At 40.4% G+C, this 17,534-nt stretch overlaps 1 protein-coding gene across 3 annotated transcripts in view; it reads left to right on the top strand.

The window, feature by feature from the left end:
- The window catches only part of ZMYM2 (zinc finger MYM-type containing 2), a 134,470-nt gene extending 117,611 nt beyond the window's left edge, over positions 1-16,859 (top strand). For 2 of the 3 annotated variants that reach the window (XM_073613468.1, XM_073613467.1), the window contains exons 20-22: positions 6,386-6,500; positions 9,239-9,677; positions 15,824-16,859. In XM_073613468.1, the coding sequence (XP_073469569.1) occupies positions 6,386-6,500; positions 9,239-9,677; positions 15,824-16,016 (747 nt within the window). In that variant the 3' untranslated portion in view covers positions 16,017-16,859. The remainder of the gene's footprint in view (positions 1-6,385; positions 6,501-9,238; positions 9,678-15,823) is intronic. The other variant, XM_073613469.1, reaches the window with a different exon arrangement.
- Positions 16,860-17,534: the final 675 nt, after the last annotated feature.

Genomic DNA, 17,534 nt, shown 5'->3' with positions numbered 1-17,534 from the left:
AGGGTCTTCGGCCAGCCGGCGGACGTGCCAGCTAGTTGCTGAGGCCCCCGATAGGACGGGAGAGCCCAGGCGAGCAGCAGGAGGGGGATGTCCCCTCCCGCTGTCTGTAATAAGTCGAGCGGCTACTGAGCCACATCGGTTGTTACAATAAAGCCGCCCGTCCGTGCTAAAGAACGATACTGGGATGATGCATGCAGCTGCATGCATCACCCTGGTAAAACCCCTTGAAGCAATATCAGTAATATCGGTCTGGTTTGCGACCGATACCAATTTTTCAGAAAATGCTGGTATCGGCCGGTATCGATAATCACTCGCTCCCTACTGAAAACCGCACTGTACATGAAAATAGTGCAACAAAGTTAATATAACACTAACAATGGACAAAATTGCACACCAGCGTAATATTAACAAAAAAACAATAATATGTTGCTTTAGTAGCTGTTATCAAAACATTTACCAGATATCCACAAATTTGTGCTTGTTACCAAGTCCTCAAGTGTTGCTTACGCTGTGTGCTTGAAGTAAGTAGGAATGAGTGATGTCTGTATGTTGACAACATCTTTTATTCTAGTGTGATTGTTTTGTGTTTGGAGACTACCTAGTTGTGATGTGATATAGCAGGGGTCGTCAACCCCCAGCACGCATGCCAGAGGTGGCACGCAGCCGAGTTTATGATGGCACGCAAAGGTATTCCTGGGAGACCCAGCCGTGGTTGCGGCTCTATTCACAGAAAGAAGCACGGATTGTTCCCACCGGCCTTAATTCCTGCCCGCTTGATTCAGCTCCTGCCCACCTACATAGAAAGTGGCATGGATGGATTGGTTCCCGCTGGCTACTGTTCCTGCCCACCTGCTTAGCTCCTGCCCACCTACAGAGAAAGCAGCACGGATGTTTTGGTTCCAGCCAACCACAGTTTCTGCCCACCCACTTAGCTCCCGCCCACCTACAGAGAAGGCAGCACATATGGTTCCCACCTGCCGCTGTTCCCGCCCATACACTTCAGCTCCTGCCCACCTCAATCTTTGCCCGCATTAATCCTGCAGCAGCATGGAATCCGACATCCCTGCCTGCCCGCTGTTGTGCTCGGCTTTGGACAGGCAATTACAGGACTGCAGCAGTTTTGTAGCCTGAGCCTTCCTTGTCAGCGTGCCTGCTCAAACCTTGAGGACCATTCCTCTTTCTCAGCAGCAGCATTAAAGAGGACCAGTGGTAGCTGCTTTATCCCACATCTTTATGTGAACAGCTATTGGGAAATACTACTTTAGAACAGGATTTGGTACCTACTACTTTGGAACTTTTATTGGTTCTAAAGTAGGAGTAGTCTCAATAGCAGCAATCACTACTTTAGAACAGGGTTTGGTATGACTACTTTAGAACTTCTATTGATAACTACTACTTTTAGAAAACACTGACTAAAGGTCAGTTCACACTAGACTGCAGTGGCGGAAAGGTATTTCCTGCACTGCATTAGAACGCACTTCCCTTGCAGTCTGCATCTGAGTGCCAATGTAATTGTTAATTGCACCCCAATCACAGATTGCTAATGAAGTACGTTGTGGTTTGGGTGCAATGCATTCTTGCACGTCTGATGCACTACTGTGCAGTCTGGTTCATTTTGCAGCCCAGTCACACTGGAACCCCTGCATTCCTGTGAAATGCTGAGAACCAGTCCTAAATTAATATAGAAATCCTAACTACCGGTCTAGTGGGAACATATGGCTTCTTTTTCACACACAAAAAAAGTTTTAAAAAAAATGCATAAGTACAGTAACTTAGCCCTATTAAGTACAAGAAGTGGGTATGGATGATTAGTGCAAAATTCATACCCAACTACAAGCTGGCTGCTACAGAGAGCACACAGTATTTCCAGGTGCTGTGGGGATAAAAGCAGTAGCTGCAATAGTGGTATCCACACCCCCTCCCATCTCCTTGCCCAAGGTGAATACAAGGTGTTCTGTGAATGGAGAACAGAAGCAATGGGGTTGCAACATGATCTCTCTTCCTTCATTCTCAGAACACATTGTTTCCTGTCAAAAAAGAAAAAGGACTGTTGTGAGTTGGCAAGGAGATAGGAAGGGGCAGGGATGCCACTGTCGCAGCTGCTGCTTTTATCCCACAGCACCTGAAAATATAGCCCTCTTTGTAGTAGACGGCTTTTAGTTAGGTATGACTTTTGGATTAAGCAGCAGCCATACAAACCTGCTGTACTTATAAATTGGTGCTAAGTTGTTGTACTTGTGCATAACAATTTCTCACAGGACTACTGATTACTGTATTTTTCGGACCATAAGACGCACTTTTTTCCCCCAGAAATATGGGGGAAAATGTCTGTGTCTTATGCGAATATACGTCAGGCAACGCCCCCCACCGCCGGAATAGACAGAAGAGCAGGGGACAGACATCCAAACCCTCTTTGGGCGCCAGGCGATCTCCCAGCTGGGCCTGCCTGACACTGCTCCTGAGACAGGATGGGATAACATCAGGTAAGGCTGTGTTTGTGGCAATGGACAATTGGTCAGTCTGCAGTATTGGCAATGGTCACTCTGCATTATTGGTTACTCTGCATTATTGGTTACTCTGCATTATTGGTTACTCTGCATTATTGGTTACTCTGCATTATTGGTTACTCTGCATTATTGGTTACTCTGCATTATTGGTTACTCTGCGTTATTGGTTACTCTGCGTTATTGGTTACTCTGCGTTATTGGTTACTCTGCGTTATTGGCAATGGTCACTCTGCGTTATTGGCAATGGTCACTCTGCGTTATTGGCAATGGTCACTCTGCGTTATTGGCAATGGTCACTCTGCGTTATTGGCAATGGTCACTCTGCGTTATTGGCAATGGTCACTCTGCGTTATTGGCAATGGTCACTCTGCGTTATTGGCAATGGTCACTCTGCGTTATTGGCAATGGTCACTCTGCGTTATTGGCAATGGTCACTCTGCGTTATTGGCAATGGTCACTCTGCGTTATTGGCAATGGTCACTCTGCGTTATTGGCAATGGTCACTCTGCGTTATTGGCAATGGTCACTCTGCGTTATTGGCAATGGTCACTCTGCGTTATTGGCAATGGTCACTCTGCGTTATTGGCAATGGTCACTCTGCGTTATTGGCAATGGTCACTCTGCGTTATTGGCAATGGTCACTCTGCGTTATTGGCAATGGTCACTCTGCGTTATTGGCAATGGTCACTCTGCGTTTATGGCACTGGTCAGGCTTCATTTCATGGGCACTGCAAAATATTTTAGTATACCATTTGGTTCAGAATATTTTTTTTTTTCTTGTTTTCCTCCTCTAAAAGCTAGGTGCGTCTTGTGGAGCGAAAAATACGGTACATGTCCAGTGAGAACATTATGGTTTCCCTTTTCTTTTTTTTTTGCCTGTGAAATATTGTTGTTTATGCAGGAATTGGGGTTCATATGAAGTGCAGAATTTGGTTCTGATCTGAGGGGTGAAGGTGCAGAATTTGGTTCTGATCTGAGGGGTGAAGGTGCAGAATTTGGTTCTGATCTGAGGGGTGAAGGTGCAGAATTTGGTTCTGATCTGAGGGGTGAAGGTGCAGAATTTGGTTCTGATCTGAGGGGTGAAGGTGCAGAGTTTGGTTCTGATCTGAGGGGTGAAGATGCAGAATTTGGGTCTGCTCTAAGTGGTGAAGGTGCATAAATTGGGACTGATCTTAGGCGCAAAGGTGTATTCATTGGAGCTTTTTTGAATTCTGAATGTGCAGAAATTGGGCCTGATCTGAGGTGTGAGGGTGCATGCACTGGGGCTACTTTTAGATCTGAATGTGCAGAAATTGGGTCTAATCTGGGGTGCAGAAATTGGGCATTATTTGAGGTCCGAAGGTGCAGAAATTTGGTGTGATCTGAGATGTTAATGTGCCTTCATTGGGGCTCACATTTGAGATCTGAAGGTGTGGAAACTTAGCCCGATCTGAGGTGTGGAGGTGAGTTAATTGGGGTGCAGTAATTGAGAATCGCATGAGATCTGAAGGTGCATGATGTGGGCTGATCTGAGGTGTACAGGTGCATAATCTGGGGCTCATAGAAGTGTTGAAGGTGCAAAAATTTGTACTGATGTGAGATCTGAAGGTGCAGAAATTGGACCTGATCTGAGATCATAAGATCTGAGGTGTAAAGGTACATAAATTGCACCTGATTTGAGGTGTGAAGGTGCAGAATTTGGGGCTTATATGAGATCTGAACAAAAAGATATTGGGACTGATCTTAAGATGTGAAGGAGCATTTAGTGAAGCTCATTTGAGATCTGAAGGTGTAGAAATTGAGCCTGATCTGTGGTGTGAAGGTGCAGAAATTGGGGCTCATATAAAATCTGAAGATGCAGAAATTAGACCTTATCTTGGGCTTGAAGGTGTGTTCATTGAGGCTCAATTGAGATCTAAAGGTGCAGAAATTGGGTCTTATCTGAGCTGTGAAGGTGCAGAAACTCGGCCTTATCTAAGGTGTGAATGTGCATGCATTGGGGCTCATTTGAGATCTGAAGGTGCAGAAAACTGGGGCTCACATAAGATCTGAATGAAGGTGCAGAATTTGGGCTGATCCAAGGTGTGAAGGTGAAAAAATTGGTGAAGGTAGTCTTGGCAATGGTATATGCATTTGGATCTACTTGTATGCGTGAGCAAATATTCTCTCATATGACAGGAATATTGAACCAATATTGCTTTTTGATTACCATTTCCTTTACCATTTACTATTGATCTTTGAAAGCTAAATATTTACTTCTTATTAATATTCAAGTAGTTTACAGAATTTACTTTATAACAATTCCTTTCATGCTTGAGAGTGAAGCTGACATTTATTTTTATATAACACTCTCCTTTGATTTGAAAACATTTTTCGGCACACTGTGCTCAAAATTGTGATATAGAGAAGCTTTGCCGTAAAGGGTAATTGTATGTGCATTTGGCTTCTTTCTGTTGACCTTTTGGACCTGGCTTCTCCTTGGACCTTTTCTTTCTGTGTTGTTCCAGTGCACATAAGGCCTTTACTTTTACCCAAACTGCGATTTAAGCATTCCCTCTCCCCTCTTTAACTATGAAATGCCAGAGTCATGTCTCTTTACTAAAATTGCATTTTAGCAGTTGTGGATTACATTTAAAGGGGTTGTAAAGGTAAAAATTTTTTCACCTTAATGCATTCTATGCATTAAGGTGAAAAAACTTTTGACAGTACCGCCGCCCCCAGGCCCCCCGTTTTACTTACCTGACGCCTAGAATCTTCGCTGCTCGTCCTCGTCAGCTTCATTGCAGCTCAGCCTGGTCGCTGATTGGCTGCAGTGGATGGATTGAAAGCAGCGCAGCCATTGGCTCGTGCTGCTGTCAATCACATCCGATGACGCGGCGCGCCGGGGGGCGGGGCCGAGTGATACAGCGAGCGGCTATAGCCGCCGGCTGTATCACGGGAGCGCGCCCGCAAGCACTCACCACCGTGCGAGGGAACTCGCATGAAGGTGGTAAATGCTTGCGGGGAGGAGCTGAAACAGCCGCCGAGGGACCCCAGAAGACCAGGTTCGGGGCCACTCTGTGCAGAACGAGCTGCACAGTGAAGGTAAGTATAACATGTTTGTTATTTTAAAAAAAAAAAAAAAATAACTTTACAACCCCTTTAAAATCTTTCTAGCCAGGTCCAAAGAAAAAAATATTGTGGCGAAGCTGTAAGCAGTGTTTAGACATGTAGAGTATAAATGGTCATCTATCTAGGAAAAATGCATTACAAATATTATACAATTTGTTTTTTTTGTTTTTTTATAATATAGCAGCTTGTCAAGTCACACCGATCCAATGATATCTTGCATTTTTCACGAAGACTAGCAAACCTGACTCTGAAAACTTTGGTTTGTGATGTATCAGTATTTAGTTATGATTCAGAAGTAGTCTTTCATTTTTCAGTGTTGCTTACAGGATACACCAGTCATGTGCTGAACAAAGCTGGGATAAGGGGTTAGACCTTTTGATTACTGGCATGGTGACTGGCAATGATCTTCAGTTCAAGACTGCTACTGCTGATTAGTGCATATCACTTTGCACAATTTTTCAATTCTGTGCCAGCCTTACACCTTGTCATGTACTGGGATTAGGTGGAAGACAGAGACTCTTCTGCACAAATAATGCTACTTTCTAAGTGACTAGCCAACAACAAGTATGCTTTCGGAGGTGATTTCATCTGCTGCATGATTGTTCTGAGTTAATGACTTAAACTACCCAAAGATAGCCAGGTAACTATGATTTCCAGCATGAGGTCAGTTGTGGCTAGAATATTTTCTCAATACATATTTTCTGAGTCTGTCACAATCACAGCACCTGATTTTGCTTTAAAATGTTTTGTGGTTTTATTGAATGCCTAATTATTTTTAATTTGTATAGTTCATGTCTAGGAGCAGAAGAACAGATCATTTATTTAGCGATCCAGAGTATCAGGGGTTTGGAGAAGAATTTAATATTATCCTTAGGAGCTGGCAGCCCAGTGTTCTTCCTGATGGTACGTGATATTGGCATCTGACAGTGCTGTCATGCTTTTGGTATTCTTTTTTTGTTTATTTTTTGATACAGCCATATCATTCTTTATAATCACACACATACAGTGCCTTGAAACAAAAAGTATTCACACCCCTTGATATTTTCCACCTTTTTGTCACGTTACAACCAAAAACGTAAATCTATTTTATTGGGATTTCATGTGATAGACCAACACAAAGTGGCACATAATTAAGTAGAAGGAATATGATAAATGGTTTTCTGATTTTTTTACAAATATCTGAAAAGTGTGGCATGCTTTTGTATTCAGCCCCCTTTACTCTGATACCTAAACTAAAATCTAGTGGAACCATTGCGTTCAGAATTCACCTAATTAGTAAATAGAGTCCACCTGTGTGTAATTTCATCTAAGTATGACTACAGCTGTTCTGTTAAGCCCTCAGAGGTTTGTTAGAGAACCTTAGTGAACAAGAAGAATGTTTTCCTCACAAAACCTGTTAAGAGTCTGCAAATGACTTGAGACTGGGGTGGGGGTTCACCTTCCAGCAGGACAATGATCCTAAAAATAATACAGCCAGAGCTACAATGGAATGGTTTCAATCAAAGCATATTCACGTGTTAGAATGGCCCAGTCGAAGTCCAGACCTAAATCCAAGTGAGAATCTGTGGCAAGTCTTAAATTGCTTTTCACAGACGCTCTCCATCCAATCCGACAGCGTTTGAGCTGTTTTGCAAAGAAAAATGGGCACAAATTTCACTCTAGATGTGAAAACCTGGTAGAGACATACCCAAAAAGACTTGCAGCTGTAATTGCAGCGACAGATGGTTCTACAAAGTATTGACTCAGAGGAGCTAAATACAAATGCACACCACACTTTTCAGATATTTATTTGTAAAAAAAATTGGAAAAACATTTATCATTTCCCTTTCACTTCACAATTATGCACCACTTTGTGTTGGTCTATCACATAAAATCCCAATAAAATACATTTACGTTTTTGGTTGTAACATGTCAAAATGTGGAAAATTTCAAGTGGTATGACTACTTTTTCAAGGCACTGTATATGCATGCTTGTATGGGCCTAGTGTACATATTTATGCACTAACCCAGCCTTATCCAAGGGCAACAGTTGTGATGAGCCTTTGAAAAGAAGGTGAGGGCTGGAAAATGCAATCTTCCACTAGGATCAGTTGACTATTCCATTTTTGCCGACCTTAGAGAGGTCACACATTTATTTGTTTTCCTCACAGATCATCCTGTTGGCTTTTTAGATATTGTGACCCATAAAAGCAACACTGACTTCAGTGCCAGATTAACCAGAGATTTATAAAGTACTAACAATTCTACTCCATTTGAGCAGTTAAAATATATCATGGAAAGTGTTTTGTTTTATAAATATGGAAATTATATAAAACCTGTGGATCTCGCCAGAAATCACGTGAGCTCATAACTTCCTGTAGTGAGCAGGCAACATAGTGCCTCTTACTGCACTTAGGAGCCCTGCCCAGGTCACAGCAATTAACTAGAAGGTACCTCCCTACTTTATGAAAATTGGGAGGTGTTCTGTAGTCCTAACATACTTTCTGTCCTAGAGTGACTGCCTGTCTGTAGATACGGGACAGTATGGGAGTATTGTCACCCAGACTGGTAAGTGTTTTACCGATAGGATCACCAGGTGGGAGTAAAGGGGGGAAAATAGCCTAAAAAAATAAAACGAATGCAGCCATCACTTCAAAGAGTGGTAAGCTGGTATATTACGTTATACTTTATACTTATATTCTTTGGTTTAGACACTTTTTAAACTAAATTCATTAATTTAATCTGTTCATTCAAGCAATAATTGCACTTGCAGTGTGTTTGCTGTAATTGAACCACACTTTACTACGTTGTTTTTCACAGCTTTATTGGTAAGGCAATAAAGCTTAAAGTTGCCCTGCCAAAAAAAAAATTCTGAAGGCCTTAGAAGTAGGCACTTTAGTTAGTGGCGATACATTTACCATACTTTCATTGGTGTCTGTCACTAATTTGTGACCAAAGATAGCAGATTTGTTCCACATGCAAACTTTTTAGCTTCCCCCCCCCCCCCAATAATGACCTGTAGTCCACTTACACTATTTTTTTTTAATCCAACAAACTCTTTATTGGGTACGAAAAAAGGGTATACAGAGTGAGTAAGAGCAACACCGTAAGCTCTTGTAAGATGCCATACAATTGTCTTGCGCAAATGTATACATTAGAGAAATATAAAGACATGGTAATACATAGTCATACGTAGCTTGATGAAAAAGAATGTATTCAAGAAAGGTGTCCACAAACAATATGCCATAAGAGTGTATAAACATGGGCGAGGATAAACTTATGCAGACTGGTGATGCTCATTCAGTTACTGGCTCATCTTCCAAAGAGGTAGATGCCAGGTCTAGCCAGCGATCCCATATTTTATGGTATTTAGCGGGCAATTTCTATGCATGTAGGGTTAAGATTGATTAACAGCCCTCATCCATTTCCTAAATGTTGGTGCGGGGGCCTGGAGTCAGTTTTTGGCTATTAGTAGTCTAGCAGTAAATTGCGTTTCCTGTACAAAAAAAAAAAAAAACGTGATGTCTATTCTCTTCCTGGTCTGGGAGACTTGCACTATTTTTAAAGGAAAGTCTTTTTATACTATAAAGCCTACTTCTTGTATGTCAGGTGAAACCATCTCTTATGTGTAGTGTTCATGTGTGTTTTTTTGCCTTTTTAAGGTTCGATGTTCTCCAGAGTTGAAGAAGACTATTTGTGGCAAACAAACCAGCTTGGAACCCATTCTGCAGTGACTCTCCTGTTCACCCTTTGCTACTTCAATACTAAGTATTTTAATCTGAGGACCATAGATCAGCACTTAAGACTTTCTTTTGGCACAATCTTAAAACAGTGGAAAGGAAATCCCTTAACACAAGAAAGAAAAGCTTGCCTCCAGTACCAAGTGTCTTCATTATGTGAAGGTGAATGGAATTTAAAAATTGCTGTATGTGTGTGTACTTTTATAACACATTGCATTAAAAGCCATTCTTCTTTTCAAGATAAAGTTAGCTCTGGGAAAAGGAAACATGAGGACGATGAACCAGTTTTTGAACAGATTGAAAACACAGCAGACCCATCTCGTTGTCCTGTGAAAATCTTTGAATACTATCTTTCTAAAAGGTAAGTAAAATTAAAGGTGAACCTTTTTTAAATCATTAGAGTAGAGAAGGGGTAAGTCATCCATTGACAGACACAGCTTGATGATTAAAATTTACCTAAAGGCAAAACGTATTTTTTCCTTTATTTTTGAATAGAGGTGGAAAGGGATTAGAACACCTGTCAGGTTTTTATTGCCATCTCTGTCCCTATTGCAGTGTTGGGGAGATTCACCCTCTTTGTCCTGGTGACTATGATTATTATGGCTCAAAATGAAAGACCATCCCAAATTTTGAGCTGTCACCAGAATGGAAAAAGAGGGGGGAAGTTTCCATTGGTGACATTAGTTCTGGTGATGGGAGATTTCCCTCCCTTTTGGAGGGATTTCCTCTTCCTTTTGTGGCTGTGAGACAGGACATGAGGAAATTTATCCAGTGATAGATTTGATTTTTACCTTGAAATATTGGAAACACCAAGGCAAACAGTTCTGTGCCCCTAAATGGTTTGTGTCACTTTATCCTTTTGCGGAGGATTTTGTTACTAAATGGTCTACTTCTCTGGCTGACTGGATGCTAGCCAGGTTTTGTCTCGGGTATCCCTTTTCCTCTGTTCAGATCCCTACTCTTGTTCGTCAGGGTAGGAACAGTTTAAGAAGGCAACAACATCATTAAAGTAGTTCACCTTTAGTAACATGTTACACCCATATATAGAGTGTAACAGGTATGTCTCTGCATAAATATCCACACCCACCAGGCAAAATCTTTCCTTTCCTGGGCAGAAATTCATGTTCTATTTATCTCCACGGTGCACATTCCTGAGGTGGAGAACTGGCAGCCAGACTTGCATTAGATGTCCAGCGAGAAGCATCATCTCTCCATCAGAAGCTGTTTTGAGACATAAAAATAAGCAGTAAAAAAAAGGTTTGGTTGTATCCCAGCAAAATCTAAACTCACCCGTTAGGAATGTTGTCCTCAAAACCAAAATACAGAACCACCTCAAGCAACTATGTACAATAGAAAGGTCATACACACACAGGTTAAATAACCTGACATCTGCGTTATAGCTAGTAATTATTTTATTAGTATATAAAAAAAAAGATTGAGTACAGTAAATTGTTAAAAATTCCACAATCCTCCACCATATTAAAAATGACAATATTGTCTAAAAAAGTCATCACGTATTATCTGGACCACTCACACCAAAGCTGAGAGCTGTCTCCCTGATTGGATGATATTCCGATACTATCAGTTACGGCATGCATTTCGGGCACAATTCCCGACGTCACTCAATCTTGAATTAGATGTGGTGGAGGATTTGCTGGCCCAAGAGTCTCTATCCAAGCCTTTGTCTGCAATATACCTAACCTTAATTAGGAAAGACTCTCCAAAGATGGACATACTCTGGACTCGGTGGGAGGCTGACATCCCGACGCTAGACAGACAATCATGGAAAGACAGTTTTGAGGACGGCTTTAGACTGCTGATATCTTCTAGGGATAAATTTGTGCAAACAAAATTCTTCCATAGGGTATACCTTACGCCTCAGAGGCTGCATAGAATATATCCGGGGAGGTCCCCGGACTGCCCGCCTTGCCACTCTGATAGCTCCTACATCCACATGTTTTGGGCCTGCCCTAAACTAGCACTATATTGGTCTGCCATTATGGAGGGAATTAATGCTCGTCTACAACCCTTAACACCTGAATTAGGTTTACTGGTCATACATGATGATGACCAGAGACCTAGATATACGAAGTTGCTAGTCTCGTTGTTGCTCTTCTATGCCAAAAAAGAGATTTTATTAAAGTGGATTTCTAGCAGGCCTCCAACGGTGGGGGTGTGGGAAAAATCTGTTAATGCTGTCCTTCCTATGTACAAATTGACATGTATAAGTAGGGGATGCCCTCAGAAGTACACAAGGGTATGGCAGCCTTGGACTGATCCTGGTTGCGGTTTACATTAAACGTGACCTAGCACATTCCTGCTAACTGTCTGTGGTTATCTACGCGGTGTTGGATCCCCCATCCCTTCCCTTCTATCCCTGATATTTCCCCCTGCCCATCCAATCCTCCTCTACCCCATCTGCTTCCTCTCTTCCCCCCCCCCTTTCTCTTCTCTACCTCCTAGCTTTGATACTATGCACGAATAAATACTACTGTATGTGATTTCACTGCTCCTTCTATAAGACATGTACAGCTCTATTTGTGACCACTGTATTGTTTTCTTTTCTGTATTGTGTACCATAATTTCTTAAATAAAGACCAACCTTGTTGTAAAAAAAAAAGCTGAGAGCTGTATTCACTCTCAGTCACACTTTGATCACCCATCACAATTTTAAATTCAGAATGACCTTGATTACTGTAAAGAGATTACCTTTCTCTCTAGATCGTCATTGTATCAGTAATTCTTAAGTAATCAATGGGGAGATCCATCAAAATACGCACAGTGCACTTAGGGATATGGCACCATTTCCTTTTTTCTAGGGCCGAAACAACGAATCGATTAATCGACAACTAATCGATTATGAAATTAATCGATTACTATTTTCATAATCGATTAATCGGCCAGTAACATAATGGGGTTAAAAAAGCTAAAAATTAGCCCTATATAGTACAAAAAGAGCAAACAATCTCTACTGTAAATATTACTTTCACTGTTGCACAGTAAAAAAACGAAGGGCTAATTTTTTTTTTTTTTTTTTTTTTTTTTTAACTCCATTATGTTACTAAATGTCTTAGGCCTGGTTCTCACCCATGTGTTTTTTTGGTGCTTTTTGCAGAAATGCACTACAGTTCATTTAACGTTCACATCTATGCTTTTTTCAGCTGCTGTGTATTTGGAAAGGGTGCTTTTTGGTTCAATATACTTCAATGGAGAAGCTGCAGAAAAGCATGTAATATTACTGTTCTGTTTGAAAATCTGCAAAACAGTCTAGAATTTTTTTTTCTTTAAATAAAAAAATTTGATCTGAGTCTGATGATATTTACCAGATTCAACCTCTAATAGAGTATATCTCTTCTGTCTGTTATTCTCAGAGAGGATTAAAGATTTTACTCCCTAACCAAACAGTTGGTTATTCATATTTACCCCTGCGTATAAAGATATTTAGGAATAAATTGCCTTTTTTTAAACTTTACATATTAACTAAATTATACACTACACTTTTTTTTAAGGTTATTAACCGATGAATCGATTAATCGAAACAATAATCGGCCAACTAATCGATAATGAAAATAATCGTTAGTTGCAGCCCTACTTTTTTCTCTTTGATATTACAAAGTCCACTTTGGCACTTAGTAAGCCTGGTGGTATAGAGTTAGTTGATCAAACTGATCTCCAGGCAACTGCAGTACCTGTTTGTATTGTTCATCCCCAACTGATTGCACCATCTATTCAATCCATACATATGTGATTATGCTGTTAGTATGTAAGAGCAGAAGCTGCACCAATTGCAGGATTTCGAACAAGACAGACACTGCAAGCCAGCAAGTTCATGAAGTAAAAAAAAAAAAAAAACACAGCTCATCATGCAGTTTTTATGCTGTGTTTAGGAATTCTAAGCAGGTTTAAGTAGTGTTAGTTACTCAGGACCGTAAAACTCCTACCTCTCGCCACCTTCAGGTTATTACCACTGTCACATCTGGATCATATGTCAGACGTGGATCTGTTAGCTTCTTGGCTTAACAATCAACTGAGCAGATTTGTTTCCAGGACCTGGGACCCAGCAGGACAGATACCCTGGTGGTGCTGTAGGATCAGTATACCCTTTTTTTATTGCTTTTGCTCCCCTAAAACTCCTGAAATAACCTACTTCGAAGGATCAAAGGCATTCCAGTCAGTCATAAAGCCCTAGAGTACGGTACGCCTGTCTCGTATGATCGGCCAGATCTGTTCTCGAAAAGGACTGATCTTCTACCTTGTTTCTCGTTCGCTTCCTTTGATGGTGTAGCTACTGAAAGCCATGAATTGAGAGACAGCATGTTTCAGTTTATCCCGACCATGATTAAAGATCGTAAATCTATTTCCCACAACCTAGAAAACAAATTTTCACTGATGTGATCACTTTTGGTTGGCCCTGTTTTTCCTTTCCTCAATTAGAGGTAGAACAACATTTAGCCCTTAGAATCGTCAAAGGTCAGATGTTTACGTTGGATGTCCTTTTCCAAAATTCTCTTGATCATCTTTCACTGCTTTGTATTATGCAAGGGAAAGAGGGTACACATGTTGCATCCCCTATTGGGCCTCCACTCCAAGCATGGCATTTAAATCTAGTATTTTCTGTGTTATACCACTGTTTGCCTCAGTAGCTGCTACTCTTGGCTGAAAGGTCCTGCAACCAGCTGTTAAACACCCCTGTTTTCCATTTTATTTTTTTTCTTCTTGGGTTTGTTCACGTGTGTTTTTTGTTCTGCTTGCTCCTCTGAATTGCTTTTGGACATCCCTAGGTTGCTTAGTTATCATCAATCTGTGTCCTTTAATAGACCATATATAAAATAGGATTATAGTGCTTGCTGTAAAATCAGTTTTGTCCTTTGCTGTCATTTGCTCTATGGACTGCTTACTAAAACTAAACAAGTGGGAGGGGTTATAGCCCCTGAGCTGAAACTGCCTAGCAGGGACACATACAGAAATAAATACCTGGCAGAGGTTTTAACCCTGACCTTTTTCCAAAACTAAAAAAAAATGCCAGTATATACCCATTAGGATTCAAGTCCAGCACCTACAAATCTGCTGAATATAATGAAGGGAAGAGGTTGCTGATGGTACAGCATTCCATTTGACAAGAAGTTTGGTTGCTTGTAAGAGGTTAAACATGGACATCTTAGGCAGCCTGCACAGAAATATCAAGTTTCCGATCAAACTGAGAAATGTTTCCACTCTACCATATAAGATGATGCAATGCACTGGCTTTTCTAACCTATAAAGTGTTGTGGATTTCTGAGAGTGGGCCTGACTGATTTGCATATGAATAAAGAGTAGATCAGGATTATGACCCCAAGGGTGCGCTAAATGATAATAGAAGGTATTTGCAGACATTTATCCGTTTCTTCTGCCAACATTTGGTGGGGTTTTTTTTTTTAAGTTTTTATTTTGGGGTCCAATAAGTTCCCAACGCCATTAAGAAATCTGTAATAATCAGGGGCAGCACAGTGGCAAGTGGTTAGCACTTCCTCCTAACAGCACTAGGTTTGTCGGTTCGAATCCCAACCATGGTACTACCTGCCTGGAGTCTGCATGGTCTCTCTGTGCCTGCGTGGGTTTCCTCTGGGTACTCAGTTCCTCCCACACTCCAAAGACATGCTGGTAGGTTAATTGGCTCCTATTTAAATTGGCCCTAGTATGTGTATGTATAAATGTGAGTTAAGGACCTTAGATTTTAAGCTTCTTGAGGGCAGGGACTGATGTGAATGTTCAATATGTATGTAAAGCGCTGCGTAAATTGACACCGCTATGTAAGTACCTGAAATAAATACCACACCCATATGTACACTAGTGGCAGTTTGGGGATTAAGCTGGGTGGGATATGCACCCAAAACTGTTATTTAAATAATACTAAATTTTATCAGTTGAAGCTGGGGGATGCATTGGAGGGTGTGCCTGATTTTGCTTTTCCAGGAAAATGGGGACTCAGCTTATGTTGCCATTGTTCAGGGGGTTATAGCTTATGTTCTGGTAATACGTTGGGTAGCTGGCCCTACCTTTTGGTGGTGCCTGGTCTCCAACTATTACAGGTTTGCTTTAAACTTATTTGGGCAGTGGGTGTGTTTGGGTACCGCCATCTCAATGCAAGTTGTGAACAGCTCAGTCATTGGAGTTACTGTAAAGCAGTTTGAAGAGCGGTGTTGTGATGAAGAAAACGGGGTGAAAGCCACAGCAATAATAGATGTGAAATGACTACAGTATTTTCTTCAAGGAACAGCTTCATTTTCTTTCTGAAGTTTCTCATGCAATGTGTCCAGTACACAGGCTTTTGCATCTGAGGTGCTTTGCTTTATCATACAGGTCCTGTGAATGCAAAAGCAGCTTGAAGCAACTCCTTGAGCAGTTAAAAGGCAAATCAAATCATCTCAGAAGCATCTGATAGCACACAACATTTAGATTTTTCTGAAGTGCATATACACAAGCCCCAAAATTTCTAACCAATTTCATTTCATGTCTTTTTGTTTCTAGCCCCTCAAATCTTGACCAGAGAATGGATTTATTTTACTTGAATCCAGAAAGCTCCTCTACTTCCGAATCCCTTCTGTGGTTCACATCCTCCTCCCTGGATCGAAACACTTTGGAAAACATGCTTATACGGGTTTTAGTAGTCAAGGATATTTATGACAAAAGCAGTTATGAACTGGACGACGACACAGACTAAAAATTGCAAGTCACTAAAGCAGTCCCGAAAAAGGAAATAAAACAGCATTAGATAGCCAAGCTGCTAGAGTGAATTACTGAGAACTAAGAGTAAAAAACATTTCATGTTTACTCCCCATGTATTTTATGAGTTTTGTAGCAGTGTACCCAATTTGGGTATTCTAATGTAAATATCTGTGTGACATTTGCATTTTCCTTGTAGTGAGTTTTAGGAGACATAACAAACACACAACTCATTTTTTTTATTATTTATTTGAACTTAGGGATGTTTGTAACTTTTTACATGACCAGATCTGAATGAGAATGTGCCATGTATACTTGCTTTATCTCCATATTGCACAATTCTGCTGTTGCAAAAGCTTTCTGTAAAAAATAAAAGAAGGTTTTACCCAGGTTCCTAAATTCAATAACTGTATTCGTAGCAGTACTGAGTTTTCCATAACACTGTTTTCATTTTTAAATTCTGATGTAAACTAATAGGGAATTGTTTTTATTTTTAGTTTGGTGGAACCCCCCCCCCCCCCCCTATTGGATTATGTAGACAACAAAATCCACACCTGTACCAAAAATTAGACTCTTGAAAAATGCTGTCAATATTTGTGTACTGTAACGTGAATGAATTGTGATTATTTTTATTTTCTTCCTCCTTTTTGGTTTTTTTTTTTTTTGGTTTTTTTTTTTTTGGTTTTTTTTTCCCCTCAAGCCCCACCCTTTCCATTCTGATTAAAACATTACCATGTATTTTCTTTATTTGTGATTCTTATGCTTCCACCCAACAAATAAAACTTCTTAACTTGTCTGCTTAGCCTAAAAATGTAAGAAATACAACTTTTTCTGGAAAGCACGTATAAGCTATTGTTTTATTTTGGTATTTTCTTCTAACATGTTTTTTTTTTTTTTTTTTTTTGGCAGAAATATGTTTTTATTAATTAAAATGTCATCTTGCAAATCTTACTTTTTCCAGTTATGGTTGATATGAGCATCTTATGTAAAGTATGTACATCTATGTATATTTTATTTTACCTGTTTTAAGAACTGCTGGGAATTCTATTTTGGCAGATGGTCAGGACAGTTAAATGACACCTTGATCATATCACCTTAGAGCAAATTAGGAGTATGGGAGCTGCAATTTTTGACTTGTATTTGAATGTAAAGGCTCTGGCATCCTTAGGGCCTCAGTCCATGGGCTTTTCTTTGTGTCGGAACTGCTTCACTGCATTAAAATCTATGTGAATGGAAAAGCAGTTAGAAGGTGGCCAAATGCAAATGAATATTGAATAATCTCAGAAGAATCTCAATGCTGATGTCAAAAGTAAACTTGACAAAGGCCCAAAGCCCTTTAAAAACAGGCACTTAAAATATAACTAAAGGTAAAACTACTTTTCTTTTTTTGATAATGGAGAGGGATTAGAACACCTGTCAGGTTTTTATTGTTGTCTACTTTTCTATTTATCTTTATCGCTGAGATTGATAGTGAAATAAAATTCACAATTTTGGGTTATCATCAGTACAGGAGTAG

The sequence above is a fragment of the Aquarana catesbeiana genome, linkage group LG02, assembly GCF_042186555.1.
Source record: "Aquarana catesbeiana isolate 2022-GZ linkage group LG02, ASM4218655v1, whole genome shotgun sequence".
Lineage (NCBI taxonomy): Eukaryota > Metazoa > Chordata > Amphibia > Anura > Ranidae > Aquarana > Aquarana catesbeiana.
This window is presented reverse-complemented; position numbering and strand designations above follow the sequence as displayed.